Here is an 18,381-nt window from a genome sequence, read left to right as displayed (position 1 = left end):
CAAAAGCCAATATAAACACCTAATGGAATCTCAGTGATTCAGAAGCCTCCATTTCCCATGGCTAACTTTGTCTTCTCTATACTGGGGGCGTAATCTCTCTTTCCGAATATCTATATCATCACAGACATTGCTGCAAATGTTACGCTCGCCTTCTTGTGAAGGAATCAGATGATTTGAGATTGGGGTTCTCAGGGAGAGGTTTGGGGGGCTTGGGCAAGTCCTCCTCATTCACATTAAATGAAACATACACGTTTGATACATCAGCAATCTCTGCGCAAGGGAGAAAAAGCAAAACAAGTCAAAGTTTCCCTAACTGCACTCTAAAGGAGGAATTTACCAACTCAGAACTGGCAAACAGTAAAGCAAATACAAATGAGAGACACCACAAATTAGAACAAAAGCAGAAAATTGGCCTGCACCTATAGAGCTGGGCTCAGCTCTGGGGAATGGGAAGCGCAACTCCCTCCAACACATTGGCTGCTGAATTTTCTAAACAAATTATTGGTCACACATAGTGAAGGTATAGATGTTGCAACTGCGCACTGAAAAGGAGTGCTTAACACAAGAAAATAAACAGGCCACTTCAGGAGTCTAGCTCATGTTTGGTTTTTTTTCCTTGCAGTCCTCCTCCACCATTACTCTTCACTATTACACCAGCCCTCCCAGCCCTGAGCTGCTCCCTGTTGACCAGGTCCCCAAACTGGGAAAAGGGGCAGTTGTAGGACTCGCATACTTTCAGACCAACTGGCTGGAAAGGTGCAGCACGGCCTGCTTAGGAGCAGTGCAGAGTGACACACCACCTAGCAGGTGCCCACAGCAGCTAGCAAGAACCATCTCCTAGCCACCCACACAGCTGACCGGCGAGCACAGCAGTTCAGCCAGGAGACAGGTTCTCTCTAAGCACAAAAACCAGCGCATCCTCCAAGCAGGTAATAGAAATTACCCCAGTTCACATGCTGATTCATTGATACTTACTATGTTTTCCAGGAAAGCCTTATAATGTAATGTATCTTGGGGCTGGGCAATGAGAATGAGGCAACTATTAATAGATGAACTTTGCTCTTCTGTAAAGAAGCTTTCAATTTGCTTATGTTGAGATTTTTCAACCAGAAAGTATCTCTGTGAACACTAGTACCAACCACCTCATCTCACAGGGATAGATTATCTTTGTTAAACCTCTCTATTCTCAAAACTAATCTGATGTCCTGGGGAGAACAAGGCTTCTTCTATTACCCAGATCTGAACGGGTGTGGAAAATGCTCAAGTAACAGTTCTGAAAAGCAAAAGTATTTAGTTAATCATTTTAAACTTTACCTTTTCTTTAAAAAAATAAAGAAAACATACTTGAGGTATTTTCTCCTCAGAAGCTTAAAATATTTCATTTACAACAAACCTTCTTTTTCCCCAGACATTTTAAGTTACCTGCTTTAAGGACACGTTCTCTAGTGCTGTTCAAGAAGCAAAAGTATGATCATACTTTCCAAAATAGGTTTAAAAAGGCAGAAGCAAATTTTATTCCACTTTTGGCAAAATAAACACAACAGTACACAAGAAACACATAATCAAAGAGTACCAACAAAAAATGTAGGTTTTGATGAGTGGAGCGGGCTATTTCAAAAAGACAGAATGTCTTCTTTAACATCAAGGCATTCTGGGTGATTGTATTAGTCTGGTTTGTAAATAGTGGCACTATTTTGCGTCCTTTTCTCTACATATCAAAAGCATATTAAAAAAAAAAATCACCTTTCAAAGCACTTACCTCACCTTTCAACACAATATTTTGAAGTTACACACCTATGCTCTAACAAATGGGAAACCTCACATCTAATGTTTCAGCAGGAAGGGCTCTAAGAAGAGAAAAGTATGAAACTAGAAATACGCACAGGTAAAAGTATCAAGTACACACACTTTACTTCATCATAGCACTTCTGTCGTCTGGGTCATGTGCTTGTACTGACTGCAAGGCCAAACAAATACAAGATAGAATGGAATGTCACCTGAGAGGAAGGCTAATTTATGTGAGAGCTGCTTAGCAGATTAATTTGTATACCTATTTACGTGGGACTGTCCCTGCCATTTCCAAGTGTATTAGACACGTCAAAAAGCCCACAAACTTGCCATTATCTAAAGCATGTGGCCATGCATTTATTTGACAGCAACGTCCACTATAACGTGCTGTATCAAAAAAAACCATGAAAGTTTCTCAATGCTTAAGACATTGACCTATTATACTAAATTTCACTTAACCTGGGGCTAAGCAATATGTAGGCAGTGATTGAAAGTTCTTACATTACCCATAGAGCTCTTATGTGGCTGAATTACACACTGTTCTCAAGAAAACCAATTTGCTCTGATGATTCACATCCTGTTTCAAATTGACAGTCACCAGTGCTTCCTCCCAACTCTATGTGGTAACTTCTGAAGTGAAGGTACCATTCTCTAGGGATACAATTTGGATTTGTTTTCTTTCACATTTCATTTTGACCAGAGTGGGAAACAAAAACTGATCACAATTTGTACACTACTCTGGAAAAAGGTTATTACAGTACTTTTGGCAAAGCTTGTCAGAAAAAAGTGCATTAAATAACAACAATGGACCTCAGAGAAATTAACTGTATCTCTTTATTGTTAACCAATGAATGTTATCCAAAATAGTAGATGTAATTGTAGCTTAATTGTACAACACAAAACATGATACTAAAGGAAGAAGCATGTGGAAAATTACTTCATCAAGTAATCATTAAATGTATTCTTAGTATTTCTGCACCAGTAAGTGTTCCCAACTGCTGGTGACAGCAGCTATTACCACTTTGTTCATTGTGAAAATCCGTATTACAAATGGTTGTTCCTGGTTGTTTAGAAAACAAAAAAATCACACACCTTTATAAATGGAGCTAATCCATTTAACCCCTACTCTATATATTGTAGATTTATGAACAGCAAACTGGACTGGTATTTTCTTTTTCCCCAATGCTGAAACTGATGTATTAGTGTTAGTGCACGCTTTCCAGGGAAAAATGAAAACTCACTGGAGTTTTCTCCTGCTATGGCAAACTGTTCAAATACTTCGCTTAAGCTTCAGTGTATGAAGCTTGTGAAACAAAAACTGTTCTTACAACGTACTGCAAGTAGAAACACTGACTTCCACCAAGCAGCGTTCTGAAGCATGCGCACACCATCTGCACATCAGCCTTCAAGGTCAACCAGATATGTTCAGTCCCACAAATCAAAAATATATATTAATGTATCTATATTTTATTTTCATGATGTCACCCCACATAGCCAACCTCTAACTCCGCAAAGCAAAAAAAAAAAAAAAAAAAAACAAAAAAAAACCAAAACAAAACACTTAGTTGGGCTGTTCGTAAGAAATTTAAATCTATTGTGCATGAAAAAAATGTTTAATAAAATGGCAAATTGTAATAGATAAGTGTAAATTTATGAGTGCATAATATCAAACAGAAAAGAGCTGAACCATCCTCAGAGAAAGCAGGGTTCTCTCCCTGTAGATATTTACGAGGGTACTATAACAGAAGGAATAAATGCAAAAGTTATTTCTAAAATTCAGTTTCTAAGCAAATTTCTCAAAAAAGCAGGTCTGCTTTTCAAGGGGGAAAGTACTTGGTAATAATGATCTGATATCAGATATGACAATTACACCACCAGCTTCACTGTAAACTGAAGCTACAAACTTTTACTCCAATTCTGGGAACTTTCATTTTGTATTGGGAAACCCAAACCAACTCTCACACATTCTACACCCCTCCCAGGAGATAGTATACCAGTGACAGGTTACAGCTTTTAAAACACACAAGATGCGTTTACAATTTAAACTCAACAAAAGGCAGTTAAACAGTATTTAGCACTATAAAGCCATCTTAAAGTAAAACGAAGCCCTAGGAGTAAGGGCTCCTAGCATTCTATAGCATCACTGTGTAGTGATAATCAATTTAGACAGTTTTTTTCATGGTGTTTGAAGGACCAGTCATCATGTATATAGTAGTGAGGTAGGATACTGTCCCCTCCCTGGGACTGATGTTTTCATATGCTCCCTTGCCAGAAAGGTCCAGGTCTCCCTACAGCAAATAAAATAATCACAAGCAAATAGCACATGAAGCTTTGTAATTTTTTTTTCCCTTTACTGCATCAGAACATTTTGCGCATCTACAAGAATCATCTAGGAAAAGCAATACTTATTTCAAGCCTATCAGCAGCCATGTGCTGCCCACAGGTGGTGTTCCATCTAAAAATATTTCCTGGAACTACCACCTGCCATCCAGACCTTTGTGAACAGGTAGGCAAAGAAAACCATCAATGATGACAGGCCATGAAACACCGAAGAATTTCACTCAGGAGAAAAAAAAAAAAGAAACCAAAAACATATTGAAAAAGTCAGCAACATCAAATTCCTAATGGTGCAGCTACATTGAAAATTGTAATTTCAAACTTCATACTGAAATAGTACCTATCCAGTTTAGGTTCAGTTCCATTCTTCTTCCTATTTTTTAATGTTTAAGCAATACATACACTTGTCAGTCATTACATACTTCGCATCAGTTTCCAAAAAAAACCAAAATATGAAACAATGAAACTGAAAACATGATGGGGAAAAAAACCTGCTGTCGTTCTCCACACCCTCCCCCTCCAAAAGCTAGGGATGACAGACTGCCTTACTGTTGAATAGCTTCCCCTAAATTTGTCTTCTAGCCATTGTAGTCAAACTGGTATTAAGTGCTTTGGCAAAGTGGGGTGCAATCCATCAAATCTGCAAAGGCCTGCTTTTTTCTCTGTTGGTGGTTCAGCTTTACGAGGAACATATATGCAAAATAACAGCTCTCACATTGCTTCAAACTCATCAATACGCTGCTTTGTATTGCCTTGTCGGATTTGTCGAAGAGTCTTGTACTTATCACGGCCTGCTTTGACATTCTCTGCATGAAGGACATCATTTTGTGTTTTCTTGGTTTCATCTCTGGCTTGAGCCAACTCAGAACTTAAAGCCTGTTGAATAAAATATTTGCATTTAAGTGCTGTGACTGATCTTTTAATGATTCTGGAATTTCTGGTAACAACTGTTCCGTAACTTGGATAAGGATTTCTTGAATGCCAGCCTATAAAATGCTTGTGCTGTTCGGTAACTCAAGTTATGAGGTCTACCAAAAAGGCTACAGAGGGAAAGAGAAGGAGTGCATAGGATTCTTTCCTTATGTAAATGTGGGCAAACTGGAAAGGCCTCATATCATAACATCCAAGAAGAGGGCCAACATGATAAAGCAGAATGATAATATTTTTCAATTTCTGCTTGACTAAAGACAGCTCCTGTTTATTTCCCTCATCCTGTTCAGTGATTGGCCAAGAAGAAAGGACATTACGCACACACACACTACTAAGATACTGCTGCCAGAAAAGGAAACTGCTTTCCATTTCTTTTATTTCCTTCCCAAATAGATTTTTTTTATAACGAGGTAAAGGGTTATTAAGGACAGACTATCATACTTTGAGGGGTAAGACTAGTCAGAGGAAATGCTCCATTTCAGGAAAATACAATTATTATATATATGGGCATAATATTCACATTTACTATGGCTGCAAATGACTGCTAATAAAACACAAATACTATTAAGGCAGGTATCTGTTCATATCACTTAGAGAATTTCAATATTGAGAAAAGAAAGTATTATGTTTTAACATTCAGCGCCCAGGACACTATATAATTATCAGAAATGTTTACTGGCCAATGCAACAATATACTAATACTTTTAAGCTCTAAAGCACAATCTTACATTCAATCTTTCTAATAGTTCTACTTCTAGAATGGTATGAAATATATCAGTTGGTAAATTAGTAATACACCTAGTAAACAGTAAAAAGGCTGTTTCCATGGCACACTGCAAGTCCAATGAGACTTTTGACAAACAAAGAATGAAAACCCAAGGCCTGAATTATGTTGATACAACTATGAATCTTCATTACCTGGAGCTGTTTCTTAACACGTTCATTTTTCTGCGTTTCTGTTACCCGTTCTTCCTCACTCCTGTGATTCATGACACCATCAGAAGACAGTTCTGCACTGGCTTCAGCATTGTTTTCATCATGTTCATCATGCTCATTCTCTGTTGGAGGAATAACTGGTGGGGGAGGAGGTGGAGGAGGAGCAGACATCACAGATTTCAGCTCTTCTTTGGTCTTTTCCAAGTCCTCTTGGGCTGCAAAAGCCTAAATATAGTAAACGTTACTTAGCATCTTTTAAAATGATTTATGAATAGTCAGAAAACTAAAAATAAATATATGAAGTGTTTTCAGACACATGTAAACTGTCCTTTATAAATGACACAACGACCTTACGCACAGAAAAACATCAATTAAGAACACAGGGTGAAAAAAAGATATGACTCAAAACCAGCTGTACCAAAGTCCAGCTATTTCCAGCAGCTGACAAGAGAAGAGTCAAGAGAATAGAGCAGTCATCGCTTTCCAGTGAAATTCGAGGTCAGGGATGTCCGAAATTATGTTCTCAAGTTTTGTATTCAATCAAAACTTGTAAGAATTTGTTCAATCACTTTTTGAACCTGTGCACATAATTAACATTCACATTCCAGAGCTAATCAGAGATTTGCTGAAGAAAACCTATTTTGCTTTAAACTATTGTCCAGATAAAGTTCTTATGACCTTTTTATTGTTCTGTCTCATCTTTTCATTCATAATTTTATATATCTCTCTCCTGAGGTGTTTTCTTTTCCAATATGAAGCTCCAATCTATTTCATCACCATGCATAAGGAAGCCATTTCAAATATTTGACCATACCTTTTGTGATGGGTATTTCCCCCCCTTCATGACTATTTAAAAGTAAGAAATTACTTAAATAGAAGTATAGGCTGGCTTCAGCAGACTGAAGATCAAAAATCTATAAGAAAGGCTTCTCTGAATCCTAATGGAAAGAGAGAGATTCAATCCCATGGACTTCCAGTGGGATTTCTGCACTCATCTGCCTTAGTTTCTTTGAAGTTCTGACTTCACACAGCATGTGCTCATTACTTTGTGCTGCCATTCTGAGGCTTCCTCTTCTTTCTTTTTCTTGGCCTCCTCAAGAAGTGCAATCTTGGCAGTGAATTCAGCAAGTTCTGCTGCCTGAAACAAACAAATAAATGTAGTAGAAATTTTAATTTGGCTCTGCAGCAGGAGAAAGCAAAGACTTTGCTGTGATCTGTCTTGAAAAGAGTTAGTTTAGTTACTATCCACCATTTCTCTGCTAAAACCAGAGCTTTTAAGCATACACGACAGAGGGAATGAATCTGTACTCCTGCCTGATGGAAATAAGTCCAGAAAAAACAATATTTTTCTTCTGTACTTCCAAAGCTTGCTGGGTAAAACCACCTTTAATGGTTCTACCAGTAAGATTGGAAATGTGGATCACAATCTCAATACTATTAAGCTAAATCTTGCTTAAGATTACAGAAGACCAAAAGCCAGTTTGTAGTTGAGAAATCATTTCTTGTACTACCATCATGCCTTTCTTAGTCACTACGTACAAATCTTTAATTAGAAATAGGGGAAAAAACAACTCAAAAAACCCACAACTCAATGTGTCAGCAACTCCCCACAACCACCACCAAGCTGCAGAACAGACCTGCTACAGAGAACAGGCTTCCCAGTGCTATACAGAAGGAAGCTACTTTTGTTCTCAGCTGGATAAGCCTGACACTACAAGAAAGACAATGCAGGGGATGATGTCAGTCTGAAACATATACTTCATCATTTAGTTTCTTACAAGACCAGAATTTTAGTTTTTTTCTTGCAAATAGTGGCAAATCTAACGTAGGTTTCTAAAGAAGTTTCCAAAACCACCCATAAAGGCATTTCACAAACTTTTACCTGTGTTTCAACCTATCTGTCCATTCAAGAAAATAGATAAAATCAAGCATAAAGGCTAAATTTTCAATTATCTTTTTCATTTTGTTTCAAAATAGAGTTAAAGCTTCTTACTAGCTGCTCCTGGTTCTTCATTTGATCAGCTGCTTGCTTGGCTAGAGCAGCCTTAGCTTCTTCAGCTGCACGACGTTCTTTTTCCAGGCGTTCTGCTTCTTCTTTTGCACGCTTTCGTTCTTGATCCAGTTCTAGAGCTCTTCTAGTCTGTTCCTCTAGCTCTGCCAAAAGGAAAATTTGCATACAGGATATCACTACCTAACTCTTCCTCATATGTAACACAGATGACAACTGTAACATGCTTAAAATGAAGTAGAAAGCTGGCAAAGACTTACAGGAGTGCCTCAAGCCATAAAAAAAACCGTTGAGCTTTATCTGAAGCTACACTCCATGCCTGATTTTCTCCCCTCCTTTCTTTAAGACATACTTTGGAAGTACTTCATCTCACCTGACGGTTCTCCCAATTTAGTGTTTCAGAAAATTATCGCCTCGTGGATAAAACTAAACACCCAAATATAGGCACATATACCTGCATGTATACATGCACATACACGCCCATTCTTACTAATCAGGAGATTTCATATAAATTAAATCATACTTCCTTACAGTAAAAAAAACCAAAAAATTCTTCTATTCTACAGAAATACGTGACAAAGATTCCTTAACTGTAAGAAACAGCTTAGGTTTGTGCTTCCAGCAAAATGACCCAAGACCCATTGGAAAGGTCAGGAAAATTCTCCACAGAATAGAGCCAAAAAGGTGCAAAAAGGAAAATTCTAAATCAAGGGAGGGATAATGTTGTCTAGCTGCAAAACTTGGTAACCTGAAGGGCAGAACTCTGATAGAAGTATAGCAGGAAGAAATAATAAACTACCAGTACCACAAGATAAGATTTGCACAGGCAAACATACTCCCTCTGATGTGCAAAACGAATCAAATAGGAAAGAAGTCTTTCTGAAGCTCCTTGTTGGTTCTAATGATAAATTTTCCACTATGTTTTCATCAAAGCATAGCTACCATAGATTCTTTCACCGGAAAACCTAACAACTGCTCATGTTTTAAAAATAAAAAAGCATCCCCTGCCCAGATATGCTGACACATGCTTAATACTTGCACTTATAGTTTTAAGTAGGTCTCACGTAATCAATATTCTTCAGTTGGTTGCCCAGCTCTACTATTTCAGTTAGAAAATTAAGCGAACAACATTAAGTACGTGGAGTCATACAAATGCAGTATGGAGAAAATGAAAGAAAATGCATAAATATTTGAAACACACTAAAAGATTTCCCATGAAGGTGGAGAACACCTAACTACCCAGTCAACTACAGAACACAGGCAGCATTTCTAAAAACAGTTTTCCATATGTAAACAGAAGGCTAAGACCAGCAGCAACACAGGAATGTTGTGTTGTATCAGAAACTAGACTACATTGCTTACAAAAGTTACAAGAAACTGTACATCGTTAAACTTCTACAACCGCCCTAACACTGTCTTGTCCTGGGCTACACAGCTCTCCCTTAAACGTTCCAAAACACAGTTTGTGTGTTACTTTTATGGATGCGCCAAACCTGTTCTGCATGGAAAGACTGAAAAATACAAGGAGAAAGCTAGAGAGCAATGTCAGGTATACGTAATTTCTTTGCATGGATTTAGTCACCGATTCTCTATCGTGCCTGAAGCCAATATATATGAACAAAAGAGAGGAACAGAACTTTAATGAATGTGAACCAAACCTGAAGCAAAAAAAAGAAAATGGAGAGGAAGGACTGGGAAGCAGTGGAGCCAGGGTCTCTGAGGAGTGCTTCAACAAAAAGAATGGCCATCAGGGAAACTACACTTACTTGTAAAACCTGACAAGATTTTATTTTTAAAATTCTCAAATCTTAAAAGGGAATGGGAAAAGGATGGAAGAACACATTTCCAAATGAAAAGCTAAATTCAACAAAATCCTAGAGAAGTACTTTGTATCTTCCTCTCTAAACTTCCTGCTCCCCGCAACTCCAGGTTTTCAAGTACTCTAAGTGTTTCATAATTCTGAGTGAGACTGTATATGCATTCATTTTCTTTTTGTAAAGAAAATGGAAGCTTCTGCTTTATTAGGAATTGAGTTTATTTTGCAGATACACAATCATATGCAAAGACATACACCATCTTTTAACTCAGTATTGCAAAAGAATATCACTTTTTAAATTAAATAATACACCACTAAATTCTTGTTATTCTCAATAAAATTAAAACAAACTACACCCTCCACCCCCAAATATATACTGAAGAACTGTAGAACTGAACTCAGTATTGTCATCAGATATAAGAAATCCAGGAGCAGTAATAGCTCACCTTTTTGAGCTTTCATTGTTTGTTCCTCAATTTGTCTTAAGCGTTCCATTAATTCTTCCTTTTCACGCTCTATTCTTTCCTTTTCCTTTTCTGCGATCTCCCTTTTCTTCTTCTCATTTTCTAATTGTGCCCTGAAAATAGTTAATAGTGGGGTTTTTTTAGTTCTCAAACAGATTAAATTCTACTGTAAGGATTCTGGTAGCCTATTTTTCAGTTTACTCAGCTAGTAGAGAAACACAATGTCTTAAAATCAATTTATAATGCAAGAACCACCAAATTTCTGGTTCAAAATACTGTACAGAAAAGCAATTTATGAACAGAACTGATAAGCAACCTCAGTTACGGTTCAACCAAGTAAATCCACAATTATACCTGTGTTTTAGACATGACTAACATTTCATCTGGGCTAGAAAAGTCAATGGTATTTTTTAAATATACAAAAGGAAAGTCATGACACTCTTTGCTGATTTGCTTTAAAAGTTCACCTGAAGAATATAAAAAGTTCCGAAGAATCAAGCAACAGAGGATTCAGACTGCTTCACAAAAAAAAAAAAAAATAATGAGAAACGACAGTACAGCTACTATTACTATGCTGGAAGCTCAAAAAAGACACAGCTTTCTATTACAACAGGTGAGCCATGCCAAAGCACAAGCCTGCTTACATATTACAGAAAGAAAGCTCTCTGTTTTCTAGAATGCTAAGTTGTCTGATATTCTATGACTTCGTTTTCTTAAAAGAAGAATTTTTTTTCTGTGTCACGGAAGTTTGTTAATTACCTTTCCAATTGTTTCTGATGTTTCTCCTCTCTAGCTTGGGCCTTCATCTGTTGCACTTCAATTGTATCAGGTTTCCTCCTCCTCATGTACAATTCATGATTTCCCATACACAGTGCCAAAATTCGCTTGTTAATTCTCAGACGAGGTGCATAAAAAACAAAATCCTAGCAAAAATAATTGCAGCACATCCATTAAGCTAAAAATACAATTGCAACAAGACTCAAAGCATTACTGCATACTTGCATTTATTAACCTTAAACCTGCAAGTATTTTTGCCTTCATCCTCTGAGCAATCCAACACCATAATCTATAAATCTAGTTGCTGTCAGGAACTTGCAAGACAAATTCAAAACTACACCTGTATCCCTCCACGTTAGCTAGTTTAAACATGATTATTTATTTAAACCTCTAAAAAAAGTGAGACTGTCCTCTATTTCTGAAGAGTTTCGACCTAGAAAATCTGATGAAAAATGCTGCTGTATTACAAAAGAAGAAAAACAGAGGTGGGGGGAGGAGGGGGAATATCAACCAGAATAAAGAGAGAGAGAAAATAAACACACCATACTTCAAAATAAAGATTTCCTTTTGATTACTATTCTACCAGTAGGAATAACAAATATCAAAACATTTACTCGTGCCATAATGCCAGAGCAAGTCCCTGCAGCCTTAATTCTCTTCATACACAAAGGCATACTATTCTACACACTACTTACAGGGGCCTTTTTGTCAATTGGCTTTATGACAAATTTTTTGTCATTAAACGAGATGTTTCTTATTTCACTCCAAGGAAAACCAATCTTGGGTGTCAGCCTTCAAAGAGAAAAAGTTCCCATTAGAAACAGCGAAGATGTGCATTTTATCTATGCCCTCTAAGTCTTAACCCCATACCATTTTCACTAAACATAATATTTAGCTACATTTACAAACAACAGTTGAGGCATATTTTGGTAGACTTTTTTTTTTTTTCTAAACATACATTATTCCATCAAGTGATTAAGTTACATGGCACTGTAACAGAAGGAATTTAGAAATTTCAATTTGTGACTTATTCAACTATCATTAAATAGATGCTAAACACGGTAATCATGTACTGATTCTTTACGAGATATTGATAATTTTATTTTTAGTGAAAAAAATTTACCACTTAAACTTGAGAAAAGTTTGACATTTCAAAGACTGAAATTAAATTAGCCTTGAGCAATGCTGAACTTTGGTTTAACTTGGATGCAAGATATGTGTTTTCACATTTCCAAATGTTTTCACATTTCCCTTGTAACTTAAGTTAAACAAATTCAGTTGAGAAACCATTACAACGTTATGCACCAAATGCATAATTACAAATATTTTTCCTTCATGAGCACAAAGCTTTTTCAACTTCTATTATATTACAAGCATTAGAGAAAGTCTAAATATTTGACTGTTAACCATTTGCAGTTGAAAAAACACCAAAAACTGTTTGATCATTCAATCTGATCTGAACATTTTCTGAATATCTCCTCTTTTCAGGAGTTACATTGCCATCTAATGGCAATTAAGGTTTACATAATTGCATTACAGGGAATGTACATTGAAGAGCATTAAGTTTCACTTCAGTTAACAGCTGTTATCTGGTGTTTGACACACCATGTTCAACTTCTAGCTTCAAATCACTATGAAAGGACCGTTGACATCAGATACTACTAACAAGTGCTTGGAAAGAACACAAGAACAAGCCTGTTCTTCTGTTTTCAGATTCCTCAAACTGTGTACATTTCAGCTTTATCCTTCTTCAAGCAGGACAGAATCTCTGAACTCTATCATGACACAAGTTTCATCTATGTTCTTTGATGTCTAAAAGGTTTCAACTTTAGATACCAAAGTTTTTTATGCTCTAACAGCCCTAATCCAAGCCACAGCTCTTACAAAGTGCTTCTCACTAAATAGGTTGCTCGAGTTCTCAATGTCCTTATCATCCTGACTGAAGAGGAAGACTTGAGAGTGTGAAAAGTACAGAAAGAAACCATATGAAAATGGCCTAGCTATCATACACCCATATTAAGCAACATAAACTGAAATTTACACGGAACTGGCTCTTGCTTTCCCTTCTTTTGCATCTCTATTTAAACGTTGATATTCAAATATGCCAGCAATTAACATCTCCCTTCTTCTGTCTTTTACATAGACTATAAGGTCTTCGAGAACCTGTTTTGCTGGATGTAATTGAACACAATAACATGAAGTTTTTATAATCTCAGCTAGGATCTGCTAGGACAGAATTACAAAATGAGTAGTAGCCACTTACTTATCATCATGCTCATAAATATTTAAACCCAAAGCATCGACTCCTAGCCACAATTCAGTTCCTTTTTTATTCTTTATTTCAAAATAGTTGACTCCATACATTTCCAAGTCTTGTGCTATCTTAAGGTATTCCATCATAGAATCTTCCCTGATGAAAGAAGGAAAAAACGGCATACAGTAGTCAAATCACAAGTAACCCGCAAGAATAAGAGAACTGCAGAGTAACTAATCAGTGTAAAGTTTAGTCAGAAAATAAATCTCTCTCCTTTGAAATTCATGTGTATGTTGATTCAGTTACTTATTGAGTTCTACAGCCTAATGCCCACTGCTCCTTGTCTTTTCACACCATAAGCTAAGGAAAGAGTAAGTGTATTTTAGAGGCAGGTGACAATCTTACCAGAAATCATGTAGGCAAGCCAATAAATGAATTGGAAATTCAACCCTCACCAAAGCTTTCACGGAAGTTTCTGATAACTGCCTACCTTGGCTGGAATAAATGAAAGCAACGTCCAAATGACTAGAACACCTCCCCACATACATCATCATCACCAAATCCTTCAAGGTCTTGGAACATTTTCTACGTAGTTACCTTAACATTCCCCTGTGTTCTTCATGCCAATTCTGTATTCTTTCTTCCCACTGTTCTTTTGTCAGTTTGTGCTGTTCTAACACACTGTGAACAGAAGTTGTTGCTATTAAATGACACAACCAATTTAATCCCTTGAAGTTATAAAAATAAGCTTGGTTACACAACATAACACATGGTTTAGTTGAATAAACTTAAACCTGACTTCTTACACACTGGTCATCTTTTTAAACCCTGACACACACTAACACACTTTTAAAACAGCGCGAGAACTTTTTTCATGGTATTCTCTACTCTGTAATATGAAAGTCACACAACGGCATAACACAAATTTCAATAAACTTATAAAATGTAATGTTTGGAACACTTGAAAATACAGAGCTATAAAATCCTCATACAACAATGACGCAAATTAATTTCTAGGTATGAACAGATACACTCCAGCTTTCACTCTGCTGCCGCTTGAAAGAAAAAGCGTAACACGTTAAAAGAAACTGGGAGACTCGTTTGTTGGAGTTTTGAGTTTTTATAAATCAAATCAGTAGTGAAGCAGTTTCAGAAAATGAGGTTTTCCTACAAGAAGCTGCAATGATGGAATTATGTTTTGAACTACTAGAACCCGCTATGTAGTGGTGCAGTAAGCAATGTAATACATGTGATAAATTATGCTTTTATTCTGTGCACTTAGCAGTTGGAGCATTCCTAGGGCAATTATTTTAAAGGACAATTTAAAAAAAATACTTCAAAATAATCTTCCTCAAGAAATCAGAACAGACGTTTTCCTTCCTCCTCCTTTACTAAAAGATAAGGATTTACTACTTTTATCTACATTTTTAACAAAGTACTATAAGGAATAGACTGAATGATGCAGGAGATTTTAACACAATGTTTGTACTGTTACAGAATCTCTGTCACTCAATCTGCTACTCTCCCGCATTCAAGTGAAGTACACTTCTCAGTGGGAGCCACATCATACTGATTTCCTTAGTATGCATCCCTATTAAAAGGCTTTCTCCCTCAAAAAAACCTGAGATAGAGGTCTTAGTTTTCGCACCTGCACAAAGCTGACATGTTCACAGCTAAATGATACAAGAAAATGCAATGACAACACATCCTTTCTGTTTGCTTTTCTTGTCATCTTTAGCCTTGAATATTAGTATAACCCTTAAACTGAATATTTACAGAAGCCTGTTACAGAAAGCGCAAAGTAAACCAGCTTGTTTTGGCTATAATAATCTAAAAAACATCCTGACAATAAAGTACAAGTTTCTATTGCATTAAAAAAAAAAACATTTCAAATCTTCTAGGACAATGATAATTTACTAAAGAAGTTTGGTAATTAAATCAGACCCAATTTTTACATTGGTATTTATATTGTGAGCAGCTTTGCACCATTATTTCTCCTACATCCTCCAGCAAATATTCACAAAATGTTCAAAAGCTTTCATAGCAGTATAACATAAAGCTAACAATCAGAAAAAATAAAGGACAAGAAGTTATTGCAGAACACACAATCCCAGGATTATGTCACACAAGTGCTTCCCTGAAAATAAAATCCTGCTCCCAAGCTCATCTTCACAGAATGGATGAGGTTGGAAGGGACCACTGGGGGTCATCTCATCCATCCCCTGTTCAAGCAGGGTCATCTACAGCCAGCTGCCCAGGACCATGTCTGGAAATATTCAAAAAGTTTCCAAGGAGACTCCATAAGCTCTCCAGGCAACCTGTGCCACCATCCTGTCACCCACATGGTAACCTGGGCTTTCTTTGGCTTTCCCAAGTAAGTTAAATTTCTATTTCTATAGAAATTCTTTGTACTTTCATCTTTTTGAATTGAAAAACACAAGGCAATGGCCACAAGTGAAATACATTCTATTTTTTTTTATTATTTTACTTTATTTCTTTACCTCAAAGATGGTCAAAGACTGGAAGAGGTTGCCCACAGAGCCTACAGAGTGTCCATGCTTGCAAATATTCCAAACCCAACTGGAAAAGCACTTGAGAACCCACTGTAACTGGAATCACTCATTTCACTAATTGGAAGGGACATCTAGTAACGATCAGCTATTCCAACTGCCTGACCACTTCAGGGCTGACCAAAAGTTATGGCATGATAAGGGCATTGTCCAAATGCCTCTTAAAACACTGAGCGGCATGCAGCATTGCCCACCTCTCCAGGTAACCCTACTTTGAGCAGGGGTACCGACTAGATGATTTTCAGGGCTCCCCTTCAAACCTCAAACAATTCTGTGTTTCTATCATATCCTCAAAGCTGGCAACGTCTTTGGCGACAAGCCATCTCAGTTCCTCCATTCTCTGTTCATGCGCCAATGATGAAACATCACTCGCAGATATGCAACTATTGCAACAGAAGAATTCAGCAAGGACTTGATGCCTTGTTGCCACACAGCTCAGTTTAGAGCCAAGAAATACGCAGTAGTTTTGACAGGTGAACATGAAGACTATAATTTACAAGAAACAGCAAATCTCACTTTCTTCAGTAGATTTTTGAAAAGCCAGTCTACTTTGGGAAACAATTAAGTTTTTTTGACATTATATTGTATATCGTTCCATAGTATTTTTATTACATACTTGTTAGTTTTCTGGCAATTCTCCAGGTGACAGGAGATAAAATAGGAATAATTGTGTTAGAATGAATGAAAAAGCTATGGGCTCACTCAGTAAAGACTGGCACACAACTGGTTCAAAGCATATGCTGGGAAATCATCTGAACATTTGCCTACTGAAAAGGAGCATTTTAAGAATTTGAATGTGTCTCATACACAAGCACTCCAGCGTTCACAGGCTGTCATCATAACTGAGCAAAGCCCAAGATTTGCAAACTAACATATTCTGTAACAACAGTTTTACTGGTTCTACATCCTCCTGCCTTCCCTTACAAAGGGTATTTTTCTATAGATGTATAGACCTCACTGTCACAATAAGGAACTAAACTCTTATTCAGGATTTTTAAAAATCTGAAACACTTTCAGGAATATTTCTTTAAATACTTCACCACCAACCCTTTGAAATGCTTTTCTGCTTGATAGAAAACTCTCAAGCTTAGTTACACTAATGAGTGAGTTTCTACTTTTAGTTTTCAAACAAAAGAGAAGCAGCATATGGCCTAAACCTCAAATTATTCCATGGTTCTCATTTCTTTGAGGATGCATTAATATTACATATTTAGTAAGCACACATTTGCCCACAATACATCACTATGGATTCAACTAAATCTGTACAGATGGCTACAAATGAAGCAGGAAATGGGTCTCAAGAAACTCATAGATGTAATGCTTTTTTATTTAGAGTCTAAATTAGGATGTCTAAATTTTACTAGCAAACACGCACTCTTAAGAAAGTTAATATTAAACACATACTATCACTTAATATTTTAATCACAAAATGTGCTGTAATCAAGTTTATAGGGAGCAAATTACGCAAACACTTATGTAAGTCACACTCACCGCTGGGGGAGAAGTCTGTCATTGGCTAGGTAGCCTAGCTTATGTATCTCTTTACTGTAATCTCCATACTTGGACTGGACAGCGTAAGAAGCCAGAAGAACTGCAGTTTCTGGTGGGCAATATATTTCATCATTTAAGATTGCTTCTTTGACTTGTAGGAAGAAGAGTCTCTGAGTTATTTCCTGAATTAATTCTTCAGATACATCCTCTGGAAAAAACTTGGCCCTGAACCTAAACTGCAAAGGATTTTCTTTCCTTACATCTTGTTGTGTTACCTGATGGAGAGGAATAAAGAAAAAACAAAAAGAGCACCAAACGGTGTATTAAATATCATAAACTCGGTAGTAATGAACTCCCTAGAGCCCCTCTGTGCTGAAATTCAGTGTTTCCTGGCCAGCCCACTGTGAAACTCACTAAAGGTTTACATCGCACTGAATCAAGCACACCACTCTGGATAAACCAGACAATTTTGACATGCTACTCCGAGGCTATTTAAGAGGGGGCCTTGTACGCTTTTGTGAATTTGTACTTATCACAATAAAAAACTGGAAAAAGAAGAACTTGCAATAAATAAATATATATATGAAGACAAAATTATATACAAGGATGAATGGCAGGAAGTAAGAGTTTAGCAATGTTTCTTTGGGTGGAAAACTGGTTGGATGGCCGGGCCCAGAAAGTGGTGGTAGATGGTGTGAAATCCAGCTGGAGGCCAGTGACAAGTGGGGTTCCCCAGGGCTCAGTGCTGGGTCCAGCCCTGTTCAATGTCTTCATCAATGATCTGGATGAAGGCATCGAGTGCACCCTTAGCAAGTTTGCGGACGACACTAAGCTGGGTGGAAGTGTTGATCTGCTGGAGGGTTGGGAGGCTCTGCAAAGGGATCTGAACAGGCTGGACCGCTGGGCAGAGTCCAATGGCATGAGGTTTAACAAGGCCAAATGCCGGGTCCTGCACTTGGGGCACAACAACCCTATGCAGTGCTACAGACTGGGAGAAGTCTGTCTAGAAA

At 37.2% G+C, this 18,381-nt stretch overlaps 1 protein-coding gene across 1 annotated transcript in view; it reads right to left on the bottom strand.

Moving 5' to 3' along the window:
* Nucleotides 1–2,608: 2,608 nt before the first annotated feature.
* The window catches only part of RDX (radixin), a 41,407-nt gene continuing 25,634 nt past the window's right edge, over nucleotides 2,609–18,381 (bottom strand). The window contains exons 5-14 of the mRNA XM_069883505.1: nucleotides 17,372–17,646; nucleotides 13,908–13,991; nucleotides 13,320–13,466; nucleotides 11,752–11,848; nucleotides 11,039–11,202; nucleotides 10,262–10,392; nucleotides 7,985–8,145; nucleotides 7,037–7,129; nucleotides 5,974–6,216; nucleotides 2,609–5,001 (exon numbers count right to left, since the gene is read on the bottom strand). Coding sequence (XP_069739606.1) covers nucleotides 4,837–5,001; nucleotides 5,974–6,216; nucleotides 7,037–7,129; nucleotides 7,985–8,145; nucleotides 10,262–10,392; nucleotides 11,039–11,202; nucleotides 11,752–11,848; nucleotides 13,320–13,466; nucleotides 13,908–13,991; nucleotides 17,372–17,646 — 1,560 coding nt within the window. The 3' untranslated portion in view covers nucleotides 2,609–4,836. The remainder of the gene's footprint in view (nucleotides 5,002–5,973; nucleotides 6,217–7,036; nucleotides 7,130–7,984; nucleotides 8,146–10,261; nucleotides 10,393–11,038; nucleotides 11,203–11,751; nucleotides 11,849–13,319; nucleotides 13,467–13,907; nucleotides 13,992–17,371; nucleotides 17,647–18,381) is intronic.

Source organism: Phaenicophaeus curvirostris, chromosome 1, assembly GCF_032191515.1.
Source record: "Phaenicophaeus curvirostris isolate KB17595 chromosome 1, BPBGC_Pcur_1.0, whole genome shotgun sequence".
NCBI classification, from domain to species: Eukaryota; Metazoa; Chordata; class Aves; order Cuculiformes; family Cuculidae; genus Phaenicophaeus; species Phaenicophaeus curvirostris.
Note: the sequence above shows the minus strand (reverse complement) of the source record. Positions and strands in the feature narration are given on the sequence as shown.